At 43.3% G+C, this 25,012-nt stretch overlaps 1 protein-coding gene across 1 annotated transcript; it reads right to left on the reverse strand.

Annotated features, from left to right (window-relative positions):
• Positions 1-4,914: 4,914 nt before the first annotated feature.
• LOC111152349 (progestin and adipoQ receptor family member 8) lies at positions 4,915-6,000 on the reverse strand. The gene has a single exon (XM_022510859.1). It carries the CDS (start codon positions 5,981-5,983, stop codon positions 4,919-4,921), a length of 1,065 nt encoding a protein of 354 aa, XP_022366567.1. The 5' UTR covers positions 5,984-6,000; the 3' UTR covers positions 4,915-4,918.
• Positions 6,001-25,012: the final 19,012 nt, after the last annotated feature.

The following is a 25,012-nucleotide window of genomic DNA, read 5'->3' on the forward strand; positions in this document are numbered from 1 at the left end:
GTTTAAACATTATAATGAGTTATGTGACTTTGAACCAATCATTCCACTTTCTCACTATGTTTCCTAGTTTAGTGGAGATCTTTTTGGCCTTACTTCACATGATTATTTGGAAGCTTGAATGGATGTGGAAATGTTTTCGAAAGCATAATGCATGAAAAGATCTGAGGTGTTAATCTGTAGCCTTTGAGTTGGTCAAGGCCTCTTGTAATCTAAAACACAATACATACATCTTCCTTTACCTTAGACAGATATGTTCTTAAAATTAATATTTAAATCAATCTTCCTTTTATCGCAAAGTTTTCCCTTCCATATTATTTTAATAAAAGTTCCTTAAGGGATAAGATGATTACTATTTTTTTTTAAGGAGGCAAATAGAGTGTAACATGTTGTTTCTGATTTACTAAATCAAGAACTTGTACTCATGTTGGAACCTTACATTCCCTGACAGATGGGGCTTTAATTACCTAGGACTTTTAACTACTGCCTGTGGAAATACAGGGCTTCTCTGTGCCCAGATGAGCCAACTGGGTCTGAGACTGAATTAAACACTAGAGGACAGTGTTAAGGGCTAGAAAAGCAACAGGAATAACAAGAAGGGTTGAGGTGATCACAGGTGACACAGAGTTGCTGGTGGAAGATATTTTTAGTCTCTGGGGGGCAAAGGGAGAGACTTCAAATCCTTTAAAAAATGTTCTGGTTCAGAACAAGTCCCAGACTCCCCTGGGTTTGGCTGGCCATCTGGCCCTCAGACTAGTACTGAGACCTAGTGGGAGATCCTGTGATGGCCCAATGTGGGAAGATGCTGGGTCTCAGTTAGCAGTTTGAAAACTCTCAGGGTCCCAGCATTCTTTTCCTCACTGTGGTATCTCCAGAGCCAACACGGGTACTGGCACCAAGAGGTGCTCATAATACTTGATGAATCAGTAACTGAAGAGCGGTTAAACTATTAACAGTGACAACAGAAGCATTTGCAAACTGCCTAAGGCCCCCAGGGGTCACGGAAAAGGGTTAGCGCAAGAGAGATATTCATAATTCTCTCAGTGGTGCCTCAAGCCAGACAAATGCTATTTTCTCCCTGTTGTGATAGTACTATGGCTTGAAGCTGGAGTAGTCTGGAGAATGACTTTTTTTTCACAGCTACTAAATATAACAGTTGGTATACGTGCCACATTGTATAACACATTCATTATAGTAGCTGTTACAGTACAATTATAATTCATAATTTTTGTATTTTAAAAATGTAGTCCACTGATTCAAAATTTTGAAAACATTTAACACTATTTTCCATGAAACTAGAAGTACTTTATTCAATTAGATGGATATCCTCAGAGAAATCAACTCCATAACCTTTCGGGGGAGATGGCAATATGATCTTTCCACAAGTGGGGATTTAGGGTGTGTGTGTGTATTTGGGGGGCTTGGGTATGGAGATTTTTAAGGATTTTGTACTTCCCTACTTCTAGGTGGATATAAAATGTCCTGACCTCCTCCTTCTGTTAATGTTTGTCTAGATAAAACCTTTCTTTAAGGTAGAGATCTTTAGCCAACTGACTTAAGAAAGCAAGCTGTTTTTCTTTTGAACTATGAAAAGACCCTGTTTACGAAGTCCTTCTTTGACAAGGGGGCCTTGTCAAAGAAACAAGATAGTTGCTGACAGTAGAACAATCCATATATACAAAATCTGTTTAATGATCATTCGTGTAAGTAGATTTATATAAACAGAAAATAGTCCCATTTTTTCTTCGCCAAGCAATCAAGCAAAACACTAGGACCAATACAATCAACAGCCCAAAGACTTGGATACAATAGCCACGCTGAGTAAGACATGAGCGCCATCTGGAGGGTCCACTTGAAACTACAGTGTAGCATCTGAAGAACCGGTTAAGTATTAAAAGTACCATTTGTGAATAGGAGTCAGGAATGAGCTACCTTCATTCCACAACCTGAGCTCCTACTATTTCAAGCTTCCAATAGAGGACTCAGAGTGTTATTATTTAGTGAAGTGCTCTTAGCAGAGGTGAGAAATGAAACTTTTAACATCTGAGTACTGACGTTAGCTCATTAGTAAATGTAAGTCAGAAAGTACTAGACAAGAGGGAAATAGGCAAATGTGTCCCCAGTCAGCTGCGTCCTGATGCCCCATTTCCTTACCCTGAGTAGGGCCTCATACAAATCCATCAGAATTTTTATTCACAAGATGTAAATGACTGATAGTTTAGGTTTCCCAGAAGCATTTATTTTAATAGAGAACCGGCAGAATTTCCAGATGTCAACTGTTGGGGAGGCTATGTTGGAAGAAAACAATCATCTCCTTTATCAAATACTTAATCATTTCTTTTAAGTAAACTAGATCTGTTCCTGGCTGATACACTCATTTTAATGAAAATGTTCTAAAAGGAGTATTTAGTCCCTCAAAAGTCTGAGTAATTTAAAACATTTGCATTTCTTATGTTTATATATTTCTAATAAGACACTGATTATCTCATCTGTTTGTTTTTATGATACTGGTATTTTAATGAGGTATCTAGTCCCCAATGCTCTCAATTACCTCTGGTGAAAAACTTTATGTTTAAAAAATTTCCTACCACTTGAGGGATCAATACCTGTGTAAATTAAAGTAATAATTTTGTGGCAATATCTTAAAGAGCTTAATCTATCTGAACTTGTCATAGACCGCTTAGAGTGTGTCAGCTTACCTTGGTCTGTTGACTGCATTTGAAGATCACTGTTGCTGTCCTATTTCCTATTTTCTTAAAATTTATCTGCATTTGGCCTGAAGATCTCTGTCCACCAGGACCACCGCCATATTCAAGAGCCTGACTTACACTTTCCTCCTAACTTTTAGAAGAATATGATCTTTGACTCCATAAAAATGAACATTTCAAACATTTTAAACTGACCCTCTTCTTGCGATGTGTTTGTATAATTCCCCCATCACCTTGTTTGGTTCAACTGGCTTCAGTTTTGTCAGCTTTATTTGTGATGAATTTGGCTTGCACCCCAGAAACTTATGTAAGACACTTGGGTAGCACAGAAGTTCAGGTATTTAAGGATTAACAGAGAAGTCCATCTAGGAAATCCATGTAGCAGACAAGACATACGCTTTCTTGATATGAAGATTATAGGAAAACTTCAGTTGAGGTTGTGTTTTTTTTGTTTTGTTTTGCCAAAATGCAGACTGACAGTGTCTTTTTTTTTTTTTTTTTTCCATTTGACAGTGCCTTTTGATTTATAAGTAATTCTGGTTTTCTGACTCTTCTTTCACCCACTGGTTCAAAAGCAATGCATTCTTTTTTTTCTCATCCCAATAACCCAAAACTGAAAATTGTGCATGGCCATGTATTAAGTAAACTGTTCATATGTTTCCATTTGTAAGGCACAAAATCCACAAACTGCTCAGAGAAAGGAAAAAAACAAAGACCTGAAGATAAAATAACCTATTAATAGAAGAGTTTCATCAAACTGGAGTGAAAACAAAGTACTTCCCTTTGTAGTAAAAGGGACCTTATACTGATAGGAAACATAGCCTTTGAGAAGACTCCCATGGCTCCTCCATCAACACACCCCCCTTCACTGGATTAATACATAAATCAGTCCTCAGAGAGGGTTGTGTGGCCAGAACACATCAATCACAAGTACCCCCTATCCCACAGGAGCTACTGGACAACAGAAAATTCTAGCTACAGGGTACCTGGTTCACCATTCTTACCCATAGGAGTCTTCAGGGACCAACCCACAGTGATCACACATGCTCATCTGTCCTGGGGCTTGATTATTTTAAGGATCCATCTCTAAGTTGAGGCATAACCTCCTGCCTGAAGACCCTGAACTAGGGAAGATATGTGGGTCCTTTAAATGGCAGCATCTAATTAAGAATCTGGACCTTGGGTTCCTCTTGAAATAATAAGATCCCTAGAAGAACCAGAACCAATTCATTCTATTCAGGGTTTTGTTTGTTTGTTTTGTTTCTTTAAACATGTTGGTCCAAATCTGGAGATTTCCTAGCACAAGCCCCAGATTTTCTGGCCTGTAAAATAGCCCTGATAGATCTCAAGTACTACAGTCCACAGGTATAAAACAGAAGGGTCTCATGACACAAAACAGTATCCATGCTTGTTGGCTGGGCCTTCTGATGGCTCTTGGCACTGTACTTTCTAGTACCGTTTAGTAGTATATGAAAATAAGCTTCCTGAATGTCCACATGGATCCAAGCATTTCCTGGAAATATGACTGCTTCACAGTCCTCTATATTACCATGCAAAGTACAGACGGGAGTACACTGTAGAGAAAACAGCTAGGCAGACGTCATCCTGAGAAAAGGGTCAGTGTCAAAGTGGGCAAGAGAGGAGGGACCAGAACTCAGATGAACCAAGCAATTCATTATGTCTAAGGGTTTCACTGAATCATCTTGAAGTTTCTGACTTCTCCACCCTGGACAATCTGAAATCCAAATGAAATCAAGTTCTTGGGTCAATTTACTCAATTACCAAAGACCAGTATGGTAGGATGGCCATTCCAATACGGTGTGGACCAGCCACATACTTACTTTCCAGTCCAACTTTATAATCCCTTTAGCTCCAGGACTTGGCCCTAGAGGCCAAAGTCAAAATTCTACTAAATTTTCAGGCAGAAAGATCGTCCTTAATTCAGTGTCCCACGAATCCTAGCCAAAGTCCCTTCCTTTCCTGTATCTCGTAAGGCTGTGACACAGAGGGAAAAGTAATACTCCTTTTATTAGCAACAACTTTTAACAACAAAATTCTTGACTCCTTTGGCTTTCCAATGCCATAGCATATCCTTGGAAATATGTGTTAATTTAAAAGCAACTCTTAAAAACAAAAAGTCAACTCCTATTGTTGTACTGAGCTTTCCCCAAATCACGGCAGGCTGCCTCTACACCTCACCCCACCTGCCAGCCTCAGGAATCTTTCTTTGTCAGTCTCGCCTTGACTTTGTGTCTCAGGAGCGCTGCAGTGGCAGCGCTGCAGGCCGCCAAGAAGAAGAAAGAAAGGCAGGCCGTGTAGACAGACAGGGGGCCATGGCGCTGCAGAAAGATCTCCTGCCGCTCCTGGTAGTCCAGAAGGATGGCCTCCAGCTGGGAGAGCGTGCAGACAGACAGAAAGGCATGGAAGATCTGATGCCCATGGCCCACGATGTCACATGAACCCGGAAAGTACTTCTCAGGAACCGGGCAGGAGAAGAAGTAGGCGCTGACCAGGAAGAAGAGGATCTGGAGGGTGTGGTACCAGGCCGCCTGCTCCTGGCAGCCAGCCAGGTGGCACAGGGCCACACGGTGGGCCACCGGGCTGATGTCTAGGACGAAGGCCAGCCCCGCTGGCACCACTTGACAGAGCTTCCTCATGACCGGGTAAGGCCTGCGGTAGCGGTACTTGGCATAGCAACAGCCGGCGCAAGACAGCCAGCCACAGAAGGCAGCTGCAGGCAAGAAGAAGAGCCAGAAGAGCTCGTACCAGGCCTGGTCGGAGCTGTAGAAGAAGTGGGCCAAGGCGCTGCCGTACTGGTAGACGCTCACGCCCACGTAGTCCACGAAGTAGAAGGTGTAGTGCGAGAGCTCCGACTTGGATTGCAGCAGGTGGGCCAGCAGGCTGCACGTGAGGTAAGTGAGGGACGACAGGATGAAGAGGAGCAGGGGCAGCGACCGCGTGGAGGCCCACGGCAAGGCCTCGGCCTCAGCGAAGGCCCAGAATCGCAGGAGCACGGCCAGGGCGGCCAGCAAGTGGGTCCACACGTTGACCACCTCGTTGTGCTTCTGAAAGAGGCTGAAGAAGTAGTAGCGCCACTCGTGGCCCGTGGGGCGGTAGCCGGTGCGGATGTAGGGCTCTCGGAAGAGCTGGGGCACGTCGGTCTCAGGGACGGTGCAGGGCATCTTGGGAAGGCCGTCCTCCAGGAGCTTGGGCAGGCGGCGCAGCTGCTGCCCGCTCACCGACAGTGTGCTCAGGCGCTCCAAGATGGCGGTCGTCATGGCTGCCGGCGCGGCCGACGGGACCTGAGGAGAACACAGGAGAATCGGCACACCGGCAAGGGGGGCGGGCAGGCGAACGGAGCTGCGGTGGCAGCAAGGGCTGTGGGGCTGCTTAGTGCTTCTAGAGCCGCAGGGAGCCCGGGAGCCGCGTGCGGCTTCTCTGAGCCTCATTTTTGTTGCGTCTGTACCCAGTGGAATTATACCAAGATCCCCTCCCAGCCGAAAGTTCTGGTTTCGTCTCTGCTACCCACTGCGGTGTGAAGCCAAGTCCCATCTAGTAGGATGGGGCTGTTAGCCAGCCTGTTGTAATGGCAGCCACAAGATAAGTAAGGGTACCTTCAGAGGCTTTGAGGATTCCTAGATGCTGTTATAATGTAGTCATCACCCACGCTCTAATAGTATGAGATACTACAAAATTTAAAATATTTATAGTGCTAACCACAGCCTACACTTCTTAAGCACCTCATCTTAAAATATCCACTAAGTTCACCAGTAACTTGAAATTCTGAGATAAGCAATAGTTAACTTGAACTTCAATGTAAAGACAGGCGAATGAGAGTCGTGAATTTGGTTGATAAAGACCAGTACATATTCTGGGAAATAATTTAACAGTTAAAGAAAATTAGCATGTGGCCTAAATTTAACATAAAATCTAATTGTAAAGATTGGGAGGGGTGTTTCTCTTTTCTTTTTAAATTATGCTCTGGAAAGTAAGTAGCTTTGGATTTGCCTCTCCTGGGTACCTAAATCTGTACTCAATGAATTTCAGACCTCAAAAATGCTTATTTACTCTACAGTTGGAAATTTTTACATGACAGATGAGCCAGATGAGCATAGCAATTGTCTCATGAAACATTTCACAAAATAGCTGCAAAATTTCATGTGAATGTTTTTGGGTAAATGGATTGGAAATGGATTTTCAGCATATATACAGCTACCTTCTCTACTTCATATTTCCCAGCCTCTTTTCTTCAGAGAAGTTTAAAACTTGATCAATTTATCTAAATGGTCCCCTTCGCTTCAGAGCCCTTCTGCTGGGAGAGATACACCAAATGCTGCTCAAGGCACTACTAATTTTAGTGAGGAAAATTTAATCTTCCTACTCACATTTCTTAATCAATATTGAAAAGGAAAAAAAATACCAGGTCTAAAATGCAGGGCATGAAAATTAATAAAATGTAAATAAAATAAAATAAAATAAAATGAAAAAGTCCAAGGAGACCCGGATTCAGTCCTTGGTTTGGGGCCATCTGCTGGGTAACCTTGGGCTAGATAGAGCTATCTAGGCTTCAATTTCTTCATCTGTAAAATGGGAGTAGTAATTCTGCATACTGTATGAGTGGTTGTGGTGGTTAAATGCTTATTAAGAATTATGGAGTCAGGGGGCGCCTGGGTGGCTCAGTGGGTTAAGCCTCTGCCTCCGGCTCAGGTCATGATCTCAGGGTCCTGGGATCGAGTTCCGCATCGGGCTCTCTGCTCAGCAGGGAACCTGCTTCCTCCTCTCTCTCTGCCTGCCCCTCTGCCTACTTGTGATCTCTGTCTGTCAAATAAATAAATAAAATCTTAAAAAAAAAAGAATTATGGAGTCAGAAGGACAAAAAGAGGGTGACTGAGAGAGAAAGAAAACAGTCATCAGAATACCTTAATTCATTAAAACAAACAAACAAAAAAAGCTAAGCCGTGCTTCTGCTGTTGGCCAGCAGGGGGATCCAAGAACTGGGAGTTAAGTTCTAGATGGGAGACTCCTCCAACTGACCTCCTGTGGCTGTTGCTGACAGAGGACATCAGGGCTAAGGGAAAGGGACGGGAAGGTGGGAACAGGTGGAGTATGCTGGCCCCAGAATCAAGTGAACCCATTGCATGACTGGGCCTGGGACACTGGATAATGTTTCAAGTTGTCCTGTGGCTACTGGCTGAGAAGCATGTGGCCTGGGGGGAGCTGGGCTTTGCTGGAGTTCTGCGGAATTAAAGAGTGCTATTCTTTAGATATAGGCTTCTGACATCTCTTGTGAAGTGGAGAGGGAAATCAGATAGAAATATTGGTGTGATTTTGTCCTTGGGAGTAAAAGAGGTGAGTCACTGGGGGTATGAGCTGCAGAGGAAGGAATCCCTAAAGATGCTCCCAGGTAGGCCCCACCAAGCATTGCCATCTAAGGGTGTTTCCATCATCTCTGGGCACCCAAACCAACTGGAGACAAGTCCACATCCAAAGTTAAATAACACATGACTGCACCATTTTTGCTTATGTTTGTCTCCACAAAATACGGTGTCTAGGGCAATAATACAAATGAATTTCTAAGGACTGAAAACTTGGGTTTTGGTTGTCTAATAGTTGGAACCAAGCACAATGCAGACCTGGGAATTAACTGGCATCTGTCTCTTCTGAGGGAGAAAGGACAGATCATGATGCTGCTTTATTGTCAGTTTCCAGAAAGCCCTGTGTGCAGGGCTCTTACCCCAAGCATTCTTCCAGTCTTCTTATCACCAACCTCAATTCATGGCTTTAGGTTGACAAGTCCTTTTCAGAAAATTATTTCTACTTCTCTCATACTTATGGAAAATAAACTAGGAGAGGTTTATAGAACTAAGAAGCAGAGGGACGCCTGGGTGGCTCAGTTGGTTGGACGACTGCCTTCGGCTCAGGTCATGATCCCGGAGTCCCGGGATCGAGTCCCACATGGGGCTCCCAGCTCCATGGGGAGTCTGCTTCTCCCTCTGACCTTCTCCTCGCTCATGCTCTCTCTCACTGCCTCTCTCTCAAATAAATAAATAAAGTCTTTAAAAAAAAAATAACTAAGAAGCAGAGAAGTACAAGATATAAGGGTTTTAACTTTCGCTTCAAAGGAAAGGATGCACAGGAAAAATATATTGGCAGAATTATTATTCCTCCTGCAAATGAAGCTTTCTTTCCCAAGGATCTTTAAAATGCTGCCACACCAGCCTCAGGGTCTCCTTAATAACTCCATCCTCTGGAGTGTGCAGCCCAACACAAGGAGACCTGTTTGCTGACACCACCCCATTGGCCTCCGACTCAAGATATGATCTCTTATCTCTGTCAGCAGTGAGGATGCTATAAAGATCTAGGTCATGTATCTATGGGTGAAAGGATCTAAAGTCCTCTTTGGAAGTGCAGGGTCATGAAAAATTCTAAAATAATGGTCAGAAAAAGAGGGGATTATTTCTTTGTCCCGTGCTCAGCAACTGCCCCTTCCCCAGCCATAAAATTCTCCCTTCATCTGAGAACAGCCACCACAGCCACAGCAATGGTGAGAGGGTAGATTTTTTTGTTTTATCATCATTAACTTCAGAAGCCCCCGTCCAGTGGCTACCCCCATAGACAGCACTACTTTCACTGAGCCAGAGTGTGTTGTGCTTCTAGAAATAGGCTTCAAAGGGCCAGCTGTAAAGTCTGAGAGCCTATCTGGGAGGAAACCACATATTGGCCTCATGATGTTAGTGCAGGCACACACCTCCATCCTTCCTGGTGCTGGCCCTGAGTAAGGGTCTCCCCCTCATGTCCCCATGGACTTCTCCTTGATGATGTCATCATCAGCCAACCAAGATATTACCTTAGAATGATCTCTTGTGCACAGGGTTATCTCCAGCTCCTCTGCTGAGACAGTCAAAATGAAATCTTCCTGAAGAATTCTCATGTACTGGCTAAGCTCATCATATTTTGATCAACAGAGCTCTTCCAGAACAAAGACTGTCAGCTCAACAATACTGCAGACTACAAAAGCCAAGAAGGAAGAATAAAAATAAGACCCCTCACCTCAAACAGCCTACAAGGTAATTTCGAAAGTTCATGAATCTGTAGCCAATATCACCAGACCACTTATGATTGGGTGTTAAAGAGAGTGAAATACAAACAGGTCTCCAGAGCAGAGCATACTCTGGGCATGCTGGGGCTGAGACACGTGAAGGGGTTAGGAGCAGGGCATTCCGGGAGAGGGGTGAATATGAGTGAGGGAATGCAGTGGCTTTTTTGTGGGTCCATGAGCAGAGGGGCTGTTGGGGAGTAATAAGGCAGCAAGTGGGGTAGATGCGATGGCATTAGCGAAAGTTTAGATGTGATGTTGCAGAAAGCTTTTAGCTTGTTTACTCTTTTATCTCACCCAAGCTGTGGGGATTCAGGCTGCTGACCAATGGCCCCTCTCTTGGCTTAAATGACACAGTCCTCTCTGGTCTTGCCTGGTTTTTCGTTTGTTTGTTTCCTTCCACCACCCTGTCAACTGTGGTATTTGCAGTCCACCATCTGCTCCCTTTTCCACATCCACAGTCCCTCTCATGCGGGTACTGCTCCCATACCCCTGGTTTCAGCTAGCACCTGTATCAGATGATTCCCACACATACATGTGCAGCCAAATCTTCCCTAAAATTTAGATTCAGTTATCCAGTGGCTCTGGATTTCCAACTGACTATTCCACGGGCACTTCAATTCAACATTTTCAAACTTCTTCAATCCAGATTTGACCCTTCCCCTACATCAAATCAGTCATTTAGGGTCTGTTGATTTTATCTGAACATTTCTGGAATCCACTCATTCATTCTATTTCTACTGCTTTCCATTCAGGCCTTCAAAATGAACTTATGCAGAGGATAACAGCAATGTCATCACTGATATTTCTTCCTCCAACTCCCCTGTCTCATGTCCCCCAGACCCTCTTTTCCAGGCCACTTCAGGGTGATAGTTTAAAAATGGAAATCTGGGGGTGCCTGAGTGGCTCAGTGGGTTAAAGCCTCTGCCTTCACCTCGGGTCATGATCCCAGAGTCCTGGGATCGAGCCCCACATCGGGCTCTCTGCTCATCGCGGAGCCTGCTTCCCTTCCTCTCTCTCTGCCTGCCTCTCTGACTACTTGTGATCTCTGTCTGTCAAATAAATAAATAAAATCTACAAAAAAAAAAAAAAAAAATGGAAATCTGATCACCACTCCCCTCCCCATATCCCATAGCAGCTCACCACTGCTTGTTTACAACACAAACTCTTAGCCCTTAACAGGCCAACTTCTGTTGACCTCCTTCCACTCCCAGTTTCCTCTCCGGGGAGAGGATCCACATGCCCCCCACCCCCCACTGATGGCCTAGATGATATATCACTGGAAGTTTTTCTAAAGCGCCACACTCTTTATCTCCAGTGCTTTCTTCTGCATACAATGACAACCCTCCAGTCCGGCAACTCCAGTGGCAACTCCAGTTCATCAACGTTCCTCCCAGGAGCTCCACCAGCAAGCTTTTCCTAATCCCTAAGCCAGTTTTGAGACTCTCCCCAGCAACATTCTACCCTGGCCTTCCTCCCCCAGCACACTTCGGTCTGGGGTCCTGATTGTTGGTTTACTCTGCTCACTCCTCCATTTCTGGCCAGCTCCATTCGAGGCAGGGACTGCGTGGTATGCAAGTTCCCACATTTAAAATAGTATGCAGCAGGGGCGCCTGGGTGGCTCAGTGGGTTAAGCCTCTGCCTTTGGCTCAGGTCATGATCTCAGGGTCCTGGGATCGAGCCCTACATCGGGCTCTCTGCTCAGCAGGGAGCCTGCTTCCCCCTCTCTCTGCAGGCCTCTTTGCCTACTTGTGATCTCTCTCTCTCTCTCTCTGTCAATTAAATAAATAAATAAAATCTTTAAAAAAAAAGTTACATTGTGTTTTGGACCATTTAGGGGTCCAATCTTAAAGTTTTATTTCAGATGCTCTTTTAAGATGATTTAGAAAAATTAAAGATAATTACTGTAAGACAAAAATAGAAGGAGAAGAACAGGTAAAATCTATGTTCAGAGCAATAATTTGACATTTTAGTAAAAAATTATATATTTACATTTTCTTTTTAAAAAGAAATCATGACCAAAGTATGCATTTTGAAGGTTTGGTTTTGTCTACCTAGCTTTGATGGATGAAAACTGCCCAGAATGCAACTCCTCTTCACGCTAAATAAAACAATGAAATGACCTGTTTCTGTGAGTGTTGTGTTTCTCTGCATTATGCAATGTCAAGTGCCCGTAAATAACCATTTAACTTTCAGAGAGGAGCTGGATAGATGAGCAGTGTGGTGCCTGGGCTGGTCTCCAGTCTCCTAGTAACAGATGTAATTGCTTATACCAGGTATGCCCATGGCCCTTCCTGCTCCTTGCATCCTCCTCCACCTTCTGGGTTCCCTCGCTCTGGGGACTCACATGTACCCTACTTTGGGTGCTCATTATCTCCTACACCTTTGTAGGATATAGGAGGCCTTTCCTCTGGTCCCTACCTGTGTGTCTCCATGACTATTCCCAACCATCCTCTAACCCTGCCACTTTTATGTTGTATTCCATTGATTCTACCATTCTTTCAGGCCTCTGTGCTTGTGTACATGCCTGGAATGCCCACCACTGATGCCCACTGGCCAACTCCTATTCATCCTTCATGCCCCAGTTCAAATTTCCCCAGGAAACAGGTGCTTCTTTGCCTATACTACCAGGCACTACCCTCCCCCGCAAAAACAGCACTGTCCTTTCTGTATAATTACAGTGTCCTGGTTTGCATTATAGGCATACCTTGTTTTGCCGTGTTTTGTTTAGTGTGCTTTGCAGATAAAGTAATCTCTAATTGCAATGTGGGGCTCAAACTTACAACCCCAAGATCAAGAGTTGCATGCTTTAGGGGCGCCTGGGTGGCTCAGTGGGTTAAAGCCTCTGCCTTCGGCTCAGGTCATGATCTCAGAGTCCTGGGATCGAGCCCCACATCAGGCTCTCTGCTCGGCGGGGAGCCTGCTTCCTCCTCTCTCTCTCTGCCTGCCTCTCTGCCTACTTGTAATCTCTGTCTGTCAAATAAATAAATAAAATCTTAAAAAAAAAAAAAAAAGAGTTGCATGCTTTACCGACTGAGCCAGGCAGGTGCCCCCAAATACTGCATTTTTTACAAATGAAAGTTGGTGGCAGCACTGTATCCAACAAGTCTATCGGGGCCATTTTCCAACAGCATTTGCTCACTTTGTGTCACATTTTGGTAATTCTGATAATATTTCCAACTTTTTCATTATTACCACATTTGTTACAGTGATCTTTGCTGTTACTATGGTATTTGTTTTCATACCATGGACTGTGCCCATATAAGACTACAAACTTAATAAATGTGTGTTGATTGCTCCATGGACGGGCCAGTCCCTGGTCTCTCTTCCCCTACTTGGGATTCCCTGTCCCCTGAGACATGACAATATTGAAATTAGGCCAATTAATAAACCTACAATGGCCTCTGAGTATTCAGGTGAAAGGAGGAGTCACACATCTCTAACTTCAAATCAAAAGCTAGAAATAATTAAGCTGTATGCAGAAGGCATGTTGAAAGCCAAGACAGGCCCAGAGCTAAGCCTCCTGCACAAACCAGCCAAGTTGTCAATGCAAAGAAAAAGCTCTTGAAGGAAATCAAAGTGCTACCTCAGTGACACACCAATGAAAACAAAGTGAAACCGCCTAATTGCTGATGTGGAGAAAGTTTCAACATTCTGGACAGAAGATCAAACCAGCCACAACATTCCCTTCAGTGAAAGCCTAATCCAGAGCAATGCCTTAACTCTCTTCAGTTCTTTGAAAGCTGAGAGAGGTAAGGAAGCTGTGGAAGAAAAGTTTGGAGCCAGCAGAGGCTGACTTTAAGGAAAGAAGCCATCTCCATAACATAAAAGTACGAGGTGAAGCAGCAGGTACTGATGTAGAAACTGCAGCAGGTTACACAGAAGGTCTAGCCGAGAGAATTAATGAAGGTGCTACATTAAATAACAAAAGAAATTTTCAATGTAGATGTAACAGCCTTCTATTGGAAGGAAATGCCATTTAGGACTTCTGTAGCTACAGAGAAGTCAGTGCCTGGCTTCAAAGCTTCAAAGGACAATCTGACTCTTGTTAGAAGCTAATGCAGCTAGTGATTTCAAGTTGAAGCCAGTGCTCACTGACCATTCCGAAAGTCCTAGGGTCCTTAAGAATTATGCTTGGTCTACTTTCCCTGTGCTCTATAAATGGGAATAGCAAAGCCTGGATGATAACACATCTGTTTATAACATGGTTTACTAAACATTTGAAGCCCACTTTTGAGACCTACTACTCAAAATAAAAGATTCCTTTCAAAGTATTACAGCCATTGACAGTGCACCCGATCACCCAAGAGCTCTGTGGAGATGGTTAATGCTCTCACGCTGGTTAACACAGCGTCCATCCTGCAGCCCATGGATCAAGGAGCCATTTCAACTCTCAAGTCTAATTAAATTATTAATTAAATTCCATCACTTAGGGGCACCTGGGTGGCTCAGATGGCTGGTTGTCTGCCTTTGGCTCAGGTCTTGATCTCCAGATCCTGGGATTGAGCCCCATGTCCGGCTCCCAGCTCAGTGGAGCGTCTGCTTCTTCCTTTCCTTCTGCCTCTCCCCCTGCTGTGCTTCTCTCTGTCTCTGTCTCTCTCAAATGAATAGTTAAAAATCTTAAAAATAAATAAATTCCATAATTTATAAATTACATAATTTACAATATAAATTAAATTAAATGTTATTTAATTCACATTTCATAAGGCTGTAACTGCCATAGATAGTGATTCCTCTGATGGCTTTGGGCAAAGTAAACTGAAAACCTCCTGGAAAGGATTCATGATTCCAGATGTCATTAAGAACATTCATGGGAAGAGGTCAAATACCAACACTTTCAAACAGAATCACATACTACAGAGAATTCGTTCATTGATGAGGCAAACTTCATGGTTGTCTTATTTTAAGAAAATGCCACAGCCACCCCAGCCTTCATCAGCCACCACCCTGATCAGTCAGCAGCCATCAACATCAAGGAAAGACCTTCTACCAGCAAAAAGATTACAACTCACTGAAAGTTCCGATGATGATTAGCATTTTTTAGCAATAAATTTTTTTTTCAAATAAAGGAATGTACTTTGTTTTTTAAAGACATAATGCTACTGTACACTTAACAGACACAGAATAGTATAAATATAACTTGTATATGTGTTAGGAAACCAAAGAAGTCATTTGACTCAGTTGATTGCAGTAAACACTTTGGTTGTGTAGAACCAAACCTACAGTATCTTTGAAGTGTGCCTGTTATATTCTCTGCCCACTAAACTATTAGATCCTTTGAGGGCTTGAGAATCTTTTATCACCTACTACTTGTGCCTAACACAAAGGAGATGTTCCAATAAACTGTTGTTGAATAAATGACTAAATGGAATGAAAATGTCAGAATAACAATAACAACAAAACTGACATGATGTTTATTACATGCCCAAAAGTATTCTAGGTTCTTTGCAAATATTAGCTCATTTAAACTTCCTAACAACTATCTAGCATTAGTACTATTATTGTCATTATTCCCATTTTACAGCTGAGGAAATAGAAGCACAGAGAGATTAACTTTCCGAAGGCTACACATTAAGTCCCAGAGCCAGCAGGTAACCCAAAGCAGTTGGCCCTAGAGTCTGGGCTCTTAACCATTATGTCCTTAAAAACTGCGCTCTAAATGCATACCCAAAAATGATGACATGCAACTTCAGATATACTGCTGTAAAACTTCTCTGCTCCATTAACAAAGATAATTTGTAGTTGGCCTTACAAAAGCAATCAGTATCACAAAGCTCATTTCTTTGCCACTTAGTTGATCTGTAAATCAGATTTCAAGAGAAGAAAATGTGACTTCCAGAAAATCTGACTGAAATCTATCAGACAATCCAAATGGGTCTCCAACCCAGATAAAAGTGATCATAAACCCAGTGGGCCTCTCATTGTAGAGACATGCCATTTGTTATGGCTGGCTTTGCAGAACTGCTGTGGTGAGGCATTCCAATCATAAACCTAAAGACCAAGGTCATTTATCAGTCTGTTGGAGGAAAGCACACCAACACTCAGAATAGTCACTGAATTCTGCTGTCTGTAGCATGCTATCTAAAAAGTCGTTCCCTGATTAACAAAGTAGAGAATTACATGAAAAACTCCATATTTGGCAAATGGACATAGTTTGGTATCGATGATATTGTATCTGGAGGCCAAATAGAAGTGCTTCAAAGTAATGGTGTTCCCTGATCTATTTCCTACTTAAATGGAACACAGTCTTGGAATAGCTGATTCTCTAGGAAAGCACCAGATGAGGATGTAGACCTCCCAACTTCTAGGGGCGCCTGGGTGACTCAGTCGGTTAAGGGTCTGACTTCTGATTTCTGCTCTGGTCACAATCTCAGGGCTGTGGGATCAAGCCTTGTGATAAGTTCTGCACTTAGCATGGAGTCTGCTTCAAACTCTCTCTCTCCCTCCCCATCTGCCCCTCTCCCTGCTCGTGCATGTGCTCTCTCTTTCTCTCTCAAATGAAAGAAAGAAAGAAAAATTCCAACATCTTGTTCCAGCTCTACCACTAACTATGGGAGTTTACGCAAATCATGCAACCTTTCTATCCTTGGTGTCACTGTCCATAAAATGGGGTTGTAAAATTCTGTAATTTTCTGCATTTTCTGTAAAATTCTGCAATTTTCTGTAATTTTCTGTAAAATTCTGCAGTTCATCGGGACTGTTTTGCTTTGTATGGAAGATCAAGCAGTGTGCTGAAACCACCAACAAACAGATCCTATGACATCACCTCATGTCACTGTGTGGGGGGCTCACACAGATGGCAGGAAGGTGGCCTGCTGGTTTTGGACAGAGAACAAAAGAACAGCAATTTCCATCAAAGAGAGCAGAAGAAATGCTTCCAGAATCCAAAGAAGGCCAGTGTTACACATCACTGCATAACTATAAAGGGCTGGGAAGAAACAACAGTCAAAATGCCAACTTAGGGTCCATTTATAAGGACTGGAAACTTGCTCTGAGCAGCCTTAGGCCCAACGGAGACAGACGTGAAACTGTAAACAGCCTCAAACACCTCCAGGGTCTCTAAGCATCCTTCAAGCGAGAGGCTGCTGGGCCCACATGGATCTTTGTAGCCACATCTGCCAGGTAACATAAAAGTGTTTATAAAATCATTTTAAAGAATGGCACTACCAGCAGAATCCTGTTATTAGAGATAAATTTGACATGAATTCGGGTTCACAAAGGGTTAATGCATATTCTGTCCATATTTAAGAAAACCTAACAATCATAAGTAATATCTCAATATCCAAAAATGGGAGATCTGATTTCATAAATTCTGATAAATCTATGCAATAGAATACTATGGACCTATTAAAATAATTATGTAGATATTTAACATTTATTGTTTTAGAAAGATGAATGTGAAATATGTGTGTTTTTCCTTGTTTTTTTTTCATGTAGTCTCCCCTGCACTTAGAACAGGGATTGATTAGCACATAGTAGGTGCTCAACAGGGATTTGCTGAATAAATACAATGAATGAAAGACATTGTTACAAGGAAGAAGCAAATTAAAAGAATATGTCCTACTTTTGTAAACATATACATATAGCACAGAATAAGTATGAGATTGCATATAATCAAAACATTAATACAGACATTGTTAAGTGGTGGGCTTATGAAGAATTCTACTTTTCTTCTAGGGTAGATACTATCATTATGGTACTCTTTTTTCTTTAAAAGACTTATTTTTGAGAGAGAAAGAGAATGCACACGTGCATGTGTGAGTGGGGAAGGGCAGAGGGAGAGAGAAATCCTCAAGCCAACTCCATGCTGCGCACAGAGCCTGATGCCAGACCCAATCCCAGGCCCTGAGATCATGACCTGAGCCAAAATCAAAGAGTCCGATGCCTAACCGACTGAGCCACCAGGCACCCCTTGTTACAGTACTTTTTTTTTTTTTTTAAGATTTTATTTATTTGACAGAGATCACAAGTAGGCAGAGAGGCAGGAAGAGAGAGAGAGGGGGAAGCAGGCTCCCCACCGAGCAGAGAGCCTGATGATAGTATCTACCCTAGAAGAAAAGTAGGACATATTCTTTTAAAATTTGCAGGACCCTGAGATCATGACCCTAACTGAAGGCAGAGGCTTAACCCACTGAGCCACTCAGGTGCCCCCCATTACAGTACTTTTTAACAATGAACATTTACTACTTTTGTAATTGGAAAAATAGTTATTGCTATTCTACAAATAAGAATATTTGACATAAGAATGTAAAACTTGGTAAAACATCATTAAAGAATATAATGGATTTTAAGACACTCTCCCTCATCACCCCCCCCACAAAATCACCCCAGGATTATAAAGAAATATATACTTATTTGCATTATTCTATGGATTTTGAGTTCGACTAGTTAAGATTCCATACTAATAAAATAAATAAATAATAAATAAAAAATAATAAAATAAAACAACCTATCTATACTTGCCATAATGTAAGCTAATGCTCATGGGGGCTTGGAAAGGGAAAAATAAATATATTAACATCTACCATTAAAGTGGCAATCATGGGGGCACCTGGGTGTCTCAGTGGGTTAAAGCCTCTGCCTTCAGCTCAGGTCATGGTCTCAGGGTCCTGGGATCGAGCCCCGCATCGGGTTCTCTCTGCTCAGCAGGGAGCCTGCTTCCCCCTCTCTCTCTGCCTGCCTCTCTACTTGTGATCTCTCTCTGTCAAATCAATAAATAAAATCTTTAAAAAAAAAAAAAGTGGCAACATGTTCTCTTAGATGGTGAAAGGCAACATCTGCAGTATTGTCTAAAGAGGTAATCACTGCACATAAACCCACATGGCCTTCATACCAATCAGTCCCTGACCACATGGGAACCTGACATGGCTGAACCCTGCCTGAGAAAAAAGTGAGATGCTCCTGTGTGCTACAGATTGCCAGAAACACGTGTCACCTTCTGGGCTCAGTGACCCTTCCAGCTCTGGATCTCTTCCTCTGTGCATCCCCATAATATTGATAGGAGAAAGAAAAGACAACATTAACTTGCCGCTGTGCTCTGGGGAATCTGAACAGAGCTTATTTCCTCCTAGTGCCTTTCTCTCTCTCCAGCTGGAACCCTCTGGCCGGGATTCCTGCATTTTCCTCCTTACCTCCTATACTTCCCACATCTCAGGTCACCTCACTTGAACAGGTACTGTTTTCCAAATGCATCGTTACAGACAGAACACACCTTCCACAGGCAACAGATGGTATCTGTGTTTCATTCCAGTGGGACGATTGAGGGGAGCTGGGAACAATTTAGAACACACTGAACAGTCCGAAGTCAATCAACAGGTTAGCTGGGTGTGAGGCTCGCTTCTCTTCAGAGACTTCTTGTTTGGGCAGAGGTAAGCGCTGCTGTCTGAAACGCCTGCTAATTAATGCCTAGGGACAGGAGTCCCCCCAGACTTTCCTTAAGAGTGTAACTACCGGCCTCGTTAGGTACGGGCTGGCACAGTAACGCAGCCTTTCGCCTGCAGGAAGCTTCGTCACCCACCCGCAGTCCTGCTGGGACTGGGGCCAACCCAGGTGAACCCTGAAGAGCGCTGCACACTCCACTGGCAGGAAATCAGTCTGGGAAATGTACTTTCCATAGAAGAAGAATCTGATAACAAATTAAGCCCAGTTTGGAGCAGGATGTAAGGAAAGCCCTTTCCCTAGCAATGAAAAGTTAACCCTTTTGCCACTAACACAGTCCACTCTCTTGGTAGTCCCAAGGCCTGGACTTTTTATTTGCTCCCAAGAATCAAGCCAGTCACTTCAATTCTCAGTTTCTCTTTACATATCCTCAAGGCCTTAATTCAATTCTGCATTAACCAAGAAGCCTTCTCCAGGCCACCCTGATTTCTTTTCTCCCTGAACACTCACCTGCCTATTCCGCATGTTTGGTAAGCAGAACATCGAGACACGAGCTCTGTTTCTCTGCTGTGTAGGAAGCCTTGTGTCCCCTGTGTACTGGGTTGCAAGCTCCTTGGACACTGACTTACTCATCCTTTCTCTCTCCTATCAGCAACTATCAGAGCAAAGGTGCCCCAGAATGTGTCAGTAGATAATTGTTTAAGACAAAGTGAAATAAGATTCCCCTTTGGCCCTCTTTGCTTTTAAAGGTAAAACCAGTGAGATCTTTGATAATGAAAATGGGAGTTATTTTTCAAAAGGAAACAACATTTGAGTTGGATGTTGTTTATTTGGGTGTGGTTCATCTATGTGATAGGTATCCACAATGGTGTTTAAACTGTTAACTGATTTCCAGTCACCAGCTCACTTGTGGTCTATCTCGTCTTACCATTGGCACTTTTGTGCCCAAGAATGCCTGAGCCAAGATTCAATATAGAGAGGGGCCATGCAGAAAGAAGGGTAAAATACAATAACATTGGAGCAGGAGTTCGCAGATTAGGAGACCTAGTGTTTTTGATCCTTGTTGCATAGAAGTCAGAACAGACTGTCCTGGTTCCCTGAAAAAGCCACACACTTCGCCAGTGTTAACTGTGCCCCTCTCTATGCCTGGCAAAGCCACATTCCAGCTCAGATATAACCTCTTCTGTGCAACTTAGCAGAGCTAATCATGTCCTGTTATACCCCCTTAGCATTATGTTGTAACTGGGTATATATATGTCTTCCCTTACATTAAATCATGAAACTCATTAAGTTGCACAAGGACATTATTCAAGACATTAATTTATTTATTTATTTTAGTTTCTGTTAGTTGATTGTGAGGATAACAGGTGCAAAGAACTTAAGTGATCTATTCAAAGCCCTGAATCAAATCAGTTGACCTTGAAGTATGAGCAGACCCCGCTGCTTCTGAGTTCTGTGACCCTAGAGCCAGCTACCCGTATCTCAGAAAAAGAAAGTCCCTCAAGCATGAGTGGAAAAAGAAGAGCTGGATGACAAGTGAATGCCTGTGTGCCTCTGACCTGATGACAGACGAGGAATCGTGGCTCCCTGTGACATCCTGGGTGCGTCATCCAGAGCCTCCTCTCCTAGGACTTCTCAGGAGGACCCTCTGAAGGGTACCCGTGAAGACCCCTTTCCACTTCCCAGTGTGACCTTTTCTACAATTTGGAGTAATAATTCATAATTAGTAGCTGGTCTGGTTAAAAATCATTAGTCATTCCATTGAGGAGCTTCTGTTTGAAAAGTCTGAAAAGTTCAGATTGGTAACTATAAACTGTCCCATAGCTTCAGTTTTCCTCTCCATCACATGACGACTGCCCACCTGCCTAGCCTGCAAGGTCTACCAAGGTAGTGACTGTTTATCACTCAGGATGGCGTTAGTTCCAAGAGCTCAGATTTGACGCTCTTCCTTCCTGACTATATACTCCCAATGTCCACCTGAGTTACTGCCTTACCCTCTAACACACTGGGCTCTTCCAAACCTCTGGCCCCCCAACCTTTCTTCTCTCTTAGCCCACCCACCTCATTTGGCCCCATGGACAGCCGATTTCATTTCTACCTTGGCCAGCACCTTCACCCTTCACCCTCCACCCTTTTGCTGGGTCAGCCTGCATAGCCCTACCAATTGCTCTCTTTCCTTGCCAGCTACTATGTACTGCTAGAGACACTCATGAAACACTGAGACCATTATGAACCCATGCCTTTTAACCTCCACCAAGGCTTCACAATATACCTCCGGATGAACCACGTTAAGCACTGTGTTTAAAACCAACTACTATGTACCGAGTTTTATGACTAGTGTGACCAATCTCCCAATCACCTAGCCTGGAAATCAAACTGGACTTTCTCCTTTTCCTCTCCTTCCTTCAAAGCTGTCATCAAACCTTTTTTTTTTTTTTTAATTAAGTTGCTGTATATCCAAAACCGATTCCTTCTTTTCATTCCCCTGTAAGCCCATATACTGTCTCAGTGTTACTATGGTGATAACTTCACAACTGAGCTTGCTCCCTCTAATCTGTGGCCCAAGTTCCATCTTATCCGACTTGACTAAAGTTTGGCTGATGATGGTGATAACGTGCCCCAAAACCACTGGTAGCCTTCTCCTCTCTGCCAAAGACAGATCACATTCCTGAGACTGGCAGTCAAGGTCTTCTGTGCCCTGACCCTAATCTGCATCTTCAGACATCACCCCCTGCTTCACTTCATGCGGAACAAAATGAAGTAAACAGAACAGAACAGGTCAGGATGCACCTCACATATAAAGGGTAAGTCTGTCATGCAACTCGTGGTTCCTAAAATAAAATCGGCTTGTTGCCACGGGTCGTGTTAAAAGCTTGCCAACCGCTGATCTACACCATTTGCTATACTTAAGCGTGCCCTGAAACTTTCTCTTTCATTTTGAAATTATGAAATACTGCAAGTACACAGACTAGTTTGTAGGATAATAAACAACTCTTGGTCAACCCTTAACATATAACCTGTACTTCAGATTTTAAAATATGCATTTATGTGTGTGTATACATGAGTGTGTTTATGTATGAGTCTATATATGTGTGTATGATGTGTGTGTGTGTGTGTGTGTGTGTATAAAACAGCCACAACTGAGACTTAGCCTTCTGTGTCCACCCATTCCATCCTTCCCTCCCACTGACAGTCTCTATGCACTGAATTTGGTGTTTTTCATTCCAATATTTTCATATTATGACACTATAAAATTATATAACTAAAGTAATGATATAAAAAAATCATGAAATTAAATATCCATAAAGAATATATACTGTTTTGTATATTTTTAACCTTTATGTAAACTTTGTACCTAACATCCTGCAGCCTCCCTTCTTTAATGTGTTTTGTGTTTTTCCACATTAGTCGTGACATGATTCTCTAGTTGATTCGTTTTCTCTGATCAGTATTTTCTGAATAATTTCTTTGTCCACCCTCCCCCGTGGATAGCCACACAGGTTGTTGCCAGCTATTTGCTGTGACAGACAAGGCCGGAGTGTATTCCTACATGTCTTCTTCCATATATCCCTTTGAAGCAGATTCCTCTTCAGATCTTTGCCCAGGCTGTTCCCTTTACCTATCTCTAGCTCAGAAAACTTCACACTTCTTTGGTGATTTCTATCTATCTCTAGCTTGGGAAACTTCATCTATCCCCAAAGGCACCTCCCACATGCCAAGTCTTCCACGCCTTCCTATTCACCCAGTCCAAGCAGTATCGTCCATCCATTGTCCTGCAGCTTTCAGTGTGTATCTCTTGAAAGACACCATCACATCATCGCATATAACTTTGTCCTGCAGTTGTTTGGGTACAGCCCCTGACTTTCTTATGGGCAAGTACTATGTCATAGGGCACTCAAATCTCTCCCCACCCCACCCCACCCCCACTTAGAGCCCCGTGCAGATATACGCCCAGATTTGCAGGGCAGATCCACAGGGAATGTCTGTAGAAGCCACTGAGCTTTCCTTCTTTTGCTACCAAGCACTGCTATCACCATCTAATGACAGCTCTCATGACAGCAATATACACCTAACGGCTGTTGCTTTCTCATTTGCTATCATTTCACCATGAGGGTAAAGGGAAGCCCATTACTACCATCAACACTGTATGTTGGAGGTAAATGGAGGTAAATGGGATACCCTGAACTTGGTAACTTCCTGGGGCTAAATGACTACAGGCGGTGCCTATGTGTTAAGAGCAAAGCAAACATATTCAGATGTAAAAAAAAATCAAACATTGAGCAGATAAGCATGTGACAAATCAGTCAACCAGTGCTTAGTGCCACCACTGTAGGCAGGACTTCAGAGGGAATCCATTTCTCCTTCTACCTAGTCCCTAATAGTCCCTAGACCTCAGCAATCACTCTACCACTCTAGCCTGCAGAGAGAGACACAGAGTGTGTGTTGCCAATGGCTGCCCGTGTAGCTTCAGAAACCTTGACCGGGGACAGGATTGTGGAGAGGCGATGTGCCTGTCCACCCATAGATGCTCATCTCCCCTCCAAGTTCAGTGATAGGGCGATGGGGGCATCGTGAGGGACTTCTTCCTGACTCCAAAGCAGAGATACATTCCCATGATACTCCTTTTGTTTTTACTAGACATGGATAAGGTTCACGGTTGAGATGTGGAAAAATCAGTTCAAGAACCCAATGCTGCAAACCGCTTTCCATTTTACTCATCAGTACAAAGTACTGGTTTAAATGATGTCAAGTTGACACTTGTTTATACAAGCCTCATAAATCAGTAATAGAGCATGTCCAGGTCACGGGATTTTTATAAGCACTCACCATCCAAGCCATATGACCTACCAGAGAGACAGTAGAAGAAGCTGCTCCCCCGCCCCCACCCCTGCTCCAGTTAGGGCTTGACAGAAAGGTCAGCTGAAGCCCTGAAAATCCTAGTCCTATGGAGGAGCTTAAAACTCATGTTGGAAATGGGCTAAACAAGGACAAGCAAACTTACGAGGCACTAGGAAATCAAACTCTTGATTTCTGCTTCTAGGTTTTGGAGTTTGATTTTAGGAAGGGCCAAGGATGAGAACAACCAATTCTCTTTACTGTAACATGACCTTGAGTCTCAGGTGACATCTGATTATAATCTGTGCAAGCGCCACCTGAGTGCCTGGATTGTTTTTCCAATTGAGTTGAAATGCCCATGGCCACGGTTTCTGCATCAGCTGCCTGCCAACATAAACTCTACAGCCACGCGCCACTTGGTCTTTGCCTTGGCATAGCCAGCCGCACACCACCTGGGGGCCCTGGAAGATGGAGACTCCGACTGTAACAGCCGCCAAGACACGAACAATTCCTCCAGTCCTCGCCAAGACACGAACAATTCCTCCAGTCCTCGCCCAGATCGCCCCTTCTCAAGGACCCGTCCCCACCACCCTACTGACTTCCTATCACTTGCACCCTCCCCAGCCCTCTGGGGCCCCTTCCTCTGCTCTACTTCTTCTTGTTTTCTGTGGTACTTTTCACTTCGTGCCTTCATACAGTACTTCCTTTCCCATAGGTTTGTTTTTTTTTTTGTTTTTTTTTTTTTTGATTGCGGTAAAATATACCTAATGAAATTTTCCATCTTAACCCTTTCTAGGTGTATTAAGTACATTCATGTCATCATACAACCAATATCCAGAACTCTTTTCATCTTGTGAAACTCAAACTCTATAGCCATTCAACAGCAACTCTCCCTGCCCCCTTCCTCCAGCCCCTGGCAGACACCCTACTACTTTCTGTCTCTACGCCTTCGGCTACTCTGGGTACCTCAGATAAATAGGAGCAGGCAGTGCTCGTC

This window comes from Enhydra lutris, unplaced genomic scaffold, assembly GCF_002288905.1.
Source record: "Enhydra lutris kenyoni isolate GAN:26980312 unplaced genomic scaffold, ASM228890v2 scaffoldscaffold28, whole genome shotgun sequence".
NCBI classification, from domain to species: Eukaryota; Metazoa; Chordata; class Mammalia; order Carnivora; family Mustelidae; genus Enhydra; species Enhydra lutris.

Coding starts and splice junctions, on each gene's coding strand:
- LOC111152349 (XM_022510859.1), bottom strand. CDS start 5,983: ATGACGACCGCCATCTTGGAGCGCCTGAGCACACTGTCGGTGAGCGGG.